At 35.3% G+C, this 10,606-nt stretch overlaps 1 protein-coding gene across 1 annotated transcript; it reads right to left on the minus strand.

Annotated features, from left to right (window-relative positions):
- Positions 1–4,961: 4,961 nt before the first annotated feature.
- LOC113750525 (RNA-binding protein 42-like) lies at positions 4,962–8,993 on the minus strand. Its single transcript, XM_027294491.1, has 4 exons — positions 8,754–8,993; positions 6,554–6,731; positions 6,320–6,417; positions 4,962–5,332 (listed from the first exon to the last, which is right to left on the minus strand). The coding sequence occupies exons 1-4, from the start codon at positions 8,991–8,993 to the stop codon at positions 5,243–5,245; spliced, it is 606 nt and encodes a 201-aa protein (XP_027150292.1). The 3' UTR covers positions 4,962–5,242.
- Between the last annotated feature and the right edge of the window lie 1,613 nt (positions 8,994–10,606).

Here is a 10,606-nt window from a genome sequence, read left to right on the forward strand (position 1 = left end):
TAACTTACTCTTAGCACTTTTAATTACATACTTCCCGTTACTTAATACCCGCTCTTATCTACCAAATATAACGCGCACATCTCACTAGTCGGTCAAACTGTCTTAATAATCTACAAAACTTAACATACACTAAAATATAAAAGGAAAATGATAAGATCTTGACTTAACCCTTAAAATCATCATAAAATTAAGGCTAGCAAATAAGCAAGTAAGGTAAAATTAAAGGGAAATATAAATTAGTTTTTCAAAAACAAGAGAAAATTTTGGAATAATTTTCGAGTCCTCACACTCTCTCCCCCTTCTCTACATTAGGTCACTAGTATCAAGTTGCAGCAACTATCCACTTCTCTGCATTTGGTTCTATCCACTTGTTGAGCATTATTCTCCCTTAAGCCATTTTTCGTGATCTTCCCCACAAACTAAGCACTCCACATTTTTTAATTCAAAAATAATTCAAAATTTCAATTAGGAAGTGAAACTTTTCCCTAACTAACAAAAGATATTAAGAAAATAAATGCTCAAAGTTACAATGCAGCCCATGGGAAAAAAATTAGAGTACTCCCATTCATTTAAAGTGATGGTAATCTTTTTTTTTATGAATTAAAAAATATGTGGCCTCTTGGAAGGCACATTTTCTTTTACTAGTGAAAATTTTGTAATTTTATTTTTAAAATGTAGTACACTTTTTCTTTGTCAATACCATCACTCTCACTTCATAATTGGAAAACTACAGTCAAAAAGCTTTTGGTATTGTACGCGATAAAATTTCAAGTCTGCAAATCGACAAGAAAAAAAATACACGACAAATATGCAATATATAAATTTAGGAAAAAAGGTGAGTACAGTCTCCGGAATTTTCTCGAGTTTGTAGAGAGTTTCCTTTAATTCTTCCCTTCGAACGCTAATCCAAGGGCTTCGTAGCTTGTTTTTGGATCCACCACTAATTCTTTCAAATCTTGACATGGAAGATTTGAAGAATTTAGAAGATATTTGAAGACTCAAGTCTTGATATATAGAAGACTTGAAGAGCTTGACGATCCAGACTTTTGTAACTTGGAGCTACAATACTTGAGTGCATGAGATGCCTCCTGATGTCCCCTTGACTTGATAGAGGGACCCCTATTTATAGCCATAGTAAAAGGTAGAGGTTGAAAACATGTATACCACTCTACTTGTCTTGCAAGACGTGCAGTCATATTAGGACTGTGCCAGTTTAAATATTATCTCTTCATTTTGTATTTATTAATAAAGAGATAATATCAATGAGTAGTTCCTTGATTGGCCAACCTTGTAGGGACACGTGACGTGGCGTCATTTGATTGGACAAGCTATTGCAGTATATAAGAAATACATATAGATTAAACAACTCTAAATATTATCTATTTAATAAGAAATAAATATTTAGATATCTATCCAAAATTTTGTCAAGTCATATAGACATATGACATGATATGATTTGGTTGGTGGAGACATCCCAACAATTTCAATTGATTGGAACACCTCAACTTGACACGTGACGAAATATAATTGATCATTTAATAACCAATTTTCCAAGTATACATGACATATGACAATATCCAATTGGATAAAAATAAGTCATAAAAATAATTTATAGATCAATGGTAATTTTAAGGATTAATTAAAATTCCATTGTCTACAGGTATCATAATTGAAGACTAAAGGGGTGTTGTTATTTTCTTGTTGCTTTGGTGAAAATAATAGTGGAAAGTAAAGGAATATACAGTGGGAGACATGCCTTAATTTCGATTAAAAAAGCCTTCTATATTCTTTAAATTAAAAAGATTTTTTTTTATTTTCATGAACCGAAACGGTAAAAATATATATATTTATATATATATATATATATTTTCAGGGAGACATGCCTTTCCTGATGTTAATACTACTTTTGTCAATGCAGTATCTTTTGCAGTGTAAATACACTTTATTCATGAGTTCCAGCAAAACTAACAAACTAATTCCATTACAGACGCGCGAGGCGCAAATCAACTAGTATATATATAACACGTCAATAATGAGTTGCCCACTAGATTTTGCATGGCCTACGCGTGGCTTTTAAACAAGTCACCACGCAAGCATTAGAACATGCAAATGTGAGGATGAATAGTAAACTCATCAACTTTGTCTTTGCCCAGAGCAAACTCATTTGACCGATTAACAAGAAACCAAAGATCCCGGCCTAAGCCATATTCTTTATATTTAGCAAAACAAAAAGGAAAAGAAAAAGAAGCCATTTTCTTTTCTCCCTTTGCAGCAATTGATCTTCAAAATAGCGATGCTGAAAGGCCTTGGCAAACATTCCACGAGCCCTAGTAATATAGCAGTTTGGTTTTTGTTCCTGAGCATGTCAATTTCTTTAGCTGCAAAAGTAGCATTTGCTGATTCAGAAAAGAAAGTGTATATTGTTTTCATGGATCGACCCATTGGCCAAGACCTGAGAGATTATGCTATTCAAATTCTGTCTTCTGTCCTCGGCAGGTAGGCATATAGATAATAGATGTTCAATATTTTTGTGTATTTATTATAAATTTCTTTAAAAATAATCAAACTTAATTTTGGATAAATGTTTTCTACAATCGGTTTGTAGTACAAGCTCCTTAAATTTTGTACAAATATTGCACCCATAAAGAGTTTTTGTAAAAATACGAGAGATTGATCCTTTTACTTTACTTTTAATTATATGATGGGAGGAACTTATGATAAAATTTCACTATTTTAGGCCAGTAGTATGATGTTAGCTTGGAACTTTGTAAATTTGGGCCCATTAGATTCTCGACTTTTGTTAAAAGTAAGACCTGATTCATTCCTTTTTGGCATCAATGAGAAAATTTATATTAGGGTTTAGTCCCAAACGTTCTAGCTCACAAAGAAAGATGTTTAAGGAATTTTGTAAAACAATTCTAAGCCTAGAGGCATTGGATGTTGAAAATTACACCACTATTACACTAATTTGCGTTGTTAAACAACAGTATTTAGATAATCATTTTGGTACAATATCCACCCGTATATCAGTAAAAAAGAAATTATTCTATTTTGGATTGGTCGTTGGTTTAATTTCATTTTCATTTTGTAATTAGTCATTGTTTACTGCTATTGCATAGTTTTCTGTACTATTAATGTCTGTTCTTCACAAAGTTGGGAGCATAGATATGGGCATTTCTGCAAACTTCATGTTCCAAATAAGAATTACTTTTCATTTGAAAGGACCTATTGATATTTTAAAGAGAACTAAAGCACTGAACCAAATACACTAATTAAAGATTCATTTATCAGATGAAAAATCTGGAAGGTGAGACACTGAACTGGACTGAAAGAAAAGATGTAACTGGTTATTAGGAAATTTGAAGTCATATGATTTAGTTAAAAAAAAAAAAAATCTGAGAACATAACAGTTTCAATATTAGGCCATATTACTTTAAACACTAATACTAGATAGTTTGATGGGCTTTTTTTTACCCTTGGGTGTAACAGCCACAAGGCCGCAGAGGAGGCACTTGGGTATGTTTACAGACGTGTTGGGCCTGGATTCTCTGGTAGGCTGACTCCAGAGCAGGCCACTCGACTCCAATGTGAGTGCTTTATATTTGTTCTTTATTATATCCCATTTGGTGTTTGCCATTGTAACTTTATAAAATTGTTTTTTTCATTCCCAAAGGATTTACAGTAGGGGCCCCCACGGGACACCAAAATTTCGTATAAACGCTTTTATAATGTGCATTATTAGTTTAAATAAATTTAAATGTTGTTTGCCTCATTGATATAGAATAATAGAAGATAATTACAGTAAATGGTCTTTGATTTTCTCCTTCTCTAAGCTAGAGTCAACTAGAGTGAATGGTGCCTATAAAAAATAAAAATAAAAAGAAAAACAAAACAGGTAAATCGTTATGCTCATGTATATATTTTAAATGCAATAATCTTCTCAGTATTATATAAATGGGCTTTTAGTATCAATTGTGCTGTAATTAACTCATACTCCTAGAACTTTAACGTAAATTCTCCATTTTGATTTATTAACCTATTGAGCCATTTTGTATATTATCTCTACCAAAAGCCTAAATAAATGACTAAATGCATCAATATTTCGGAAAATTTGAAGTTCTTGTGTTGTATTTACCAACTTTGTTTTGATTCTTGTTTTGCTCCCATCCTTATAAAAGTTGACTTCTTGAATACCAAAATGCAAAATTTTGTTCTTTTAAACTGTAAAAAGTGAAATTATACGCTTACACTGATTTTGTACAATGTGAAACCTACCAAAAAAAAAAAAAAAGGTTGTTGGGATTAGATTTTACAACACTACAACAAAAATGGCCTTTAGCGGCATTTAAAAGTGTCAGTATAGACAATTTAACCTGACATTTTATCTATCCTCACACCTAGGGCGAGTGTTGTCCTTTCCAATGTGGGGATAGCCTCAAATCTTTAGCAACATTCAAACATGTCAGGAAAACCATGCTGCTATAGCATTCCCTCTGCCAACAAAAACTTTTTTTTGTGATAATCGAAAGTGTCTGTATAGCATTAGAACATCAGTAGCGGATCAGTAGTATATCCAATTTATGAAGGCATCTTTAGTTGTCTTAATATATGACTTTAAGGACACGTAGCCATGTGAATTTACACTGCTTTGGACGACATGCCCATTTGTCATTAGTGTTTTTCGAAGTTAAGCTATGCTGACACTTTTAATTGCCAGGAGTTTTTTCCCTGTTTTTTTTTTATATGGAAGCAACCTGCAATTAGCCCTCCCTGCTGTACATTCCATCAACCAGAATCCCAAGGGACTTGTAAAATTATCTCAAAGAGCAGAATGCATATAGCAATTTAAAAGAAGAAGTCGATACTCAAATATAATTCATTGAATTAAAAGTCGATAACAAGTACAAACATAGCAAGTACTAAAATCGCAAACAAGTGCTCAAAGCAAGTACTAAAATCCCAATAAAGTACCGAAAGATTCTCATTTACAATAACTTGAAAGACTTTCTTGTGCACAAACAAAAAGACTCTCATCCCTAACAAGTTGAAAGAAATGCTAAAAGTCAGGTAACGTAATTGTACAATATTAGCAACGATCCGCGAGAGGTATAGTATATATATAGTACATTGTTTGGGCTCATCAAGATGAAACAAACAACTACCACTGCCCATGTTGATGTATGCTCAAGAGTTGTCTCCTCATTTCCACTTCCTTCAGCCATCTCTAGGTGGAGCAGTCCGGCTATGCTTTAGTAGAGGTTAGTGCCAATCCTTCAGAAGAAGAGAAAACAGCCGAGAAATTGAAGGGATGAAGAAAAGTGTATACAGTGATCTGGGGAAACAGAAATTTTTTTTCCAATTCTTGAGCATTTGAGATTGGAAAATGATAGGAAAAAAATTGCAACAATAATAATATAATAACACCCCAGGAAATAGTTTGCGTTCAAGCAATTCAACCTACTAGAAATCATGTCATGCTAGAAATATAGCCTTTGGTCTATCAAATGCGATGGAAAAAATTATAGATATTGGACATAACTATGTACTGCAATTTCCTACTTGACAAGGTGTGTGGGACATGTGTCCAAGTCTCTGCCTCAGCTGGTCCTCACTTAAGTCAGTGCTAAACAAGTCATCATTATTTTTGAAGCCAAATCAATCATTGAAGCAGTTTTGGGGAGCGTAGCATTGTACTCCCAATCACTAACTGGTGCCTGAACAGCCAACATTGTCAACAAGCTGAAACTAAAGCTCGTCGTCCAGGCAACATTACATACAGTAGTGATCACAGTACCAACACTGTCAAGTAATGCACTGAACAAAAGACAGTATGACTAAGCAGATTAATCATTCTCCTTTAAACATCAGATAATATATATTATGTTTGACTAACTACAAGGGGCATTTGTCACGACAAAAGGGACGAGTGTGGATGCAGACACAAAAGTGCACAGATTCAAGAGCTCAGAGGCATGAGAGATTCTTAAATTTCTCTCTTTTATAAAAATGATGGTAGAAGCACCAGTATGATCAGCCAGAACAGTGTTCGATACCAAGCATCCCTTAAGCTAAAGAATCATATGCTAGCAAAATTTAATCTTATTTCACACAAACATAACCATAGATGTTGTCCAAGTTCAAAGTTTTAAACTCGTACATCAGATCAAAGCACTTCTTCGAAATCAGATTAAGGGATCATGCAAAATCAGGTCAGAACCTCACCAAAGGCAACCACGACAAGGAGACAAATTAAAGTTTCGATAATTCGAACAAGAGAAGGTTGAGACATATAAAAAGTGGACGAGTTCAAATAACTCACCCTGGCCATGTTAAAAGATGGAAATCTTGAAAATGCTTTGGATAGAACATCATCATTCACCTCATTACCAAGATCACCACAGAACAAACGAGAATCATCTGCACAACACAAACAGTAATACTGAAGGCATTAATACTAGCAAAAACAAGATCAGTGAAGGAATTAAGACAGGCGAAAATTGTCATAAAAAATGATGAATGCAACCACACAAGGAGTAGAGTACATGAAACTCACTCTCTGGCCAATCTGCAAGTGTAGGATCCTTCCATGCCTGCCCTGCTGTCTTACGAGGTACTGCTTTCTTCTTAGTCTCGGCCTTGTGCTCAATCTCACTACTTGCAAGCGCAGCTTTCACACTCTCTAGCGCTTCAAGTGTTATTGTTTGTGCATCCCTCTGAAATAATTGCTGGGCCTGTCCACCAAAACTTCAGATATTAAGAACTGACTGGTTTAACTTTAAATATTGCCATCATTCCTCTTCCTCAAACTATACTTATACCTAAATTAAGATGCAAATATAAACCCCCCCTCCCAAAAAAAAAGAACTCTTGCCCACACATACAAAACCCCTGGGTCACCAAACTTCCACAATAATATCACCACTGCGACAGTCAGCCCCAAAAAAAATACTAATACACCACTGCGTCTGGATAAGCTATCCAAGATTATCTATTTGATCAACATTAACATTTTTTTCAGTATTAGATATCGCTTAACTTAAAGTAGGTTTGAATATGAAAACTCTGTATTTATAAAATCATTGCAAGTAATAAGCATGTGCCCTGTAAAATTGGCTGCAAAATTTCAGTAACTTTTAGTAGAATGTAATGTACTATAGTTCTGTATTCTCAGATAATGGAAATCCGACATTGAAAGACCAATTTTTCGATTACCTTTTTCCAATTCATGTCGTACCTTTATGAATTTCTAGTTTTTTGTTCTTGTTTCAATGCTGAAATTGAAGATAATTGGCAGATTGATATCCCAACAATGGGCCGGTATGGTTTGTCTTCTTCATTACAAAGAATCAGTTCAAGATCCTGGGACCAAAATTTACTTTCATTTCTGGTTTGATGGGATGTTTTGCTGATCAAGTACTGCAGTAAACTGTTTTAGAGCAGCAAATTTTGACAACATGTTTCAAGTATGAAGACACATTCACTGACGAGTCTAGTATGCCTAACAAATTAATTAATTGAAGCAATCAACTTAGTAACTTGGGAAAAGAATAGTGGCTGTAGCAACTAAAATCTGTCGAATGATTAGACTCCACCTTTTGGATTGAAATGAGCACGTCTACCTCAGTGTTGTCACCGGGCAAATTTCCTTGCGTGCAAGCAGCAGCATCAGCTTCTTGTTATAAGTTTAGAACAAGATAATATAACACTTCCCAAAGTCCCAATAATTTTTCTATATATCTGGTTTAGATTTCAGGGCGTCCTAAAGCAGCATAATCTAAGGTACAGCTTCTCCCCATGCAAAGACTGAATAAAAAAAAAAGAAAAAAAGAATCTGCAGTTAGGATACAGAAATGTAGTCATGCAATAGCTACTCAAGTAATGTGTTGGCCAGTAATCCAAGAACAAACATGAAGGAGAACTCCTTCATTTCATTTCATTTCATTTCTGCAGTAACTCTCAAGTCTGCTGCTCATAATTAGCTCTTATACACATTGAAAGTTTCAAAATCATTTGCTTCCGTTTCTCTTAGGCGATGGTGTATAGAAATTGAAGGACAAGACATTCTACTGTGAAGCTGTGAGAGTATACTACTTCCACACTTCAGTTCCCACTCTACTAGTTCATAAAGAAACGAAGCCCATCAGAAGCTAGCAAAATGAATACTCAGCAAGTCTGCAATTCTGCCCACACATACAAAACCCCTGGGTGCACGCGACAAGTTTCCCCAATATTTTATTTGGCCCACCTTTGCACCCTAAAATTTGTGAAATCCCCTTCACCTTCTACATTGCCCCCCTCCCTCTTTTCTAAAAACTAAAATCTCCACCACTATCATATCAACTTAAGTAAATAATCACACCTCAACAATAAAGAAGGTCAATAATTTTAGAAGAAAAACATTAACCTAAAGTTCTTCTAATGCCTAAATTCAACTTCCTAAATCAATTTAGGAAGTTCTTCCTAAATGAATTAAGCCATATATATAAATGAACAGACCGGGTATTTTACCGAAAAATTGGACTTCCTGGTTCCTCCACTCACATAGACAACAATGGTATACATATCTCGACTCCTACCAATAATTAAAAAGATCAATAGTTTCTCATCATAGCTGCTGACAAGGGAATTCAAATGTCAGGGGAAGAGGAAAAAGAGCCGAAATCATTGCCCTAAATCTCTCCAAAAATATTCCATCCAAAATTCATATAAAAAAAACAACGTGGCTTAATGATTGGATATAGAAAAGTTCGTACCTGTTGATACTGAGGGAGGGAGTACACGGTAGGGATTGTAGCGGGAGCAGGATAAACGTGGGGAACCGCAGGAGGAGGAGCAGGAAATTGCAGAATTGAAGCGGCAGCGGCAGCAGCCACATAGGTTTGCGGCTGTTGTAGGTGAAACGGAGTCGGAAAGTACGTGCCGGTAGTGTAGGTGAATTGAGACGACGCCGTTGAGGATGAAGAAGAAGCTGCAGCAGCCGATGTCGACGACATTGCGAAACCGCGAGATTTGAGAAGCGGGACCAAAAATTAGGGCTTCGTTGTTTTTGGAGAATTCAAACTCGTCCTTTTCAATGTCATGTTGTTCCATTTTCTGGTTTTGACGAACCTAAACCTGATGATGAGAGGGAAAGAGTAGGGGCGACGGGACGGCAGAGGTAGGGAGCAGAGGAGAGGAAAGTGGCCGAGAGAGGCAGAGGGCAAAAATTTAGGCAACCGAGAGAAATCAATTTAGGGCAAAAATTTATCATGGAATTACATCCCTTCAATGGGAAAGCAAGGATAGTTTGATTGCGGAGAGATTCAACAGGAAAAACTTTGTGGGAAAGCAAAATTTTGGCCAAGAGTTTTGAGAGACAGTTTGCCGAGAGAAAGACTTTGTGCGAGAGATAAAGAAGAAGCAAAATTTCACTGGGAGGCAAAATGAAGTTTTGAGACTTCACTAAGTGTTTTGGCAAAGGAATCTTCCGCCAAAATCCAACGACGTCGTTTTGTGTTTTAATTTTTTTTGGTGTATCTCACATTTTCGTAAGTGTCATGATAGGGAGTCTAAAGGTACATTATTATTTTTATATCAAATAAAATAAAAAAAATTAGAGTATATATTATTGAGTTGATAACTAGTGTCATGATAGAAGTTTTATAATGGCACAAACCAGCAAGTGTCCTTATAGATATGTCAGGAAAGACCATTTTTGTTGTAGTGCAATAACAAGTTAGAAAGTGCCACCTCCAAAAATTTTTTTTCCCTGGCTCCACCATTGGTCATTCCTCCACTGTTAATAGGTCCATTTACCATTTACTTCTATTTTCCCTTTTTCCAAATCACAATCAAATTCATAACTGAACTTTTTACTTCACAACATCCGAAAAATAATTGTTTTCTTTCCCCTCCTCTCCAGATGTGCCAAGCTATGGTTCTTGTAGAATTATTGTTTTTACTATAGTTTTTCACAAACACTAAATTTCATGTAGGTTTATCTAATCATTTGTAACTTGTATAATTAATATGATTGCTCTAGATATATCTTTTTTTTTTGTGTAGTTCAACCTGGTGTGGTGTATGTCAAAGAAAGCGAAGTATATGAGATGGATCCAGGTGGTGCTGCTTATAGTTGAAGATTTAACAATAAAGTGTGACTAAAAGTTTAGTTAACAATAAGGCGTGGCGACTACACATGTTTTAGAAGCTGGTTACTCAAGCTTCGGTGGATCTTCTTATCATGGCAATTTTGATTTGCATATATTTGACAGCCCTAAAAAAGGAAAAAAAAAATTTGTATGGATGTTGTGAGAAAATGTTGTGATTGCATGGTCTTGTTAGATAGGTGTACAGATATTGAATATATAAGGCCACTACATATAAGCCACCGCAGGTTTTGGTGTAAAACAAATATGTCACTTAATGTTTTGTCAAATTCACTGCTTTCATTACAACACTGCATTCGAGGGACGGTCGGATAGTCACAAAAGGCCATCACCATTATAGGATTTCCTCGAAATTGCACCATTTTTGGATGCAGTCGTACTCTTTCAAACTGATACTATTGCATAAAATGTCATACACATGGCACTTATTTCTTCCTACACTCTTTGCCGCAAATCCA

Source organism: Coffea eugenioides, chromosome 10 (genome assembly GCF_003713205.1).
Source record: "Coffea eugenioides isolate CCC68of chromosome 10, Ceug_1.0, whole genome shotgun sequence".
NCBI lineage: Eukaryota > Viridiplantae > Streptophyta > Magnoliopsida > Gentianales > Rubiaceae > Coffea > Coffea eugenioides.

Excerpts from the sequence above, each read along its gene's own strand:
- LOC113750525 (XM_027294491.1), bottom strand. The coding sequence starts at position 8,993 with ATGTCGTCGACATCGGCTGCTGCAGCTTCTTCTTCATCCTCAACGGCG. Across the intron at positions 6,732-8,753 it reads CCCTCCCTCAGTATCAACAG|GCCCAGCAATTATTTCAGAG; the intron begins GTACGAACTTTT and ends TTTGGTGGACAG. Across the intron at positions 6,418-6,553 it reads ACTTGCAGATTGGCCAGAGA|ATGATTCTCGTTTGTTCTGT; the intron begins GTGAGTTTCATG and ends TGTGTTGTGCAG.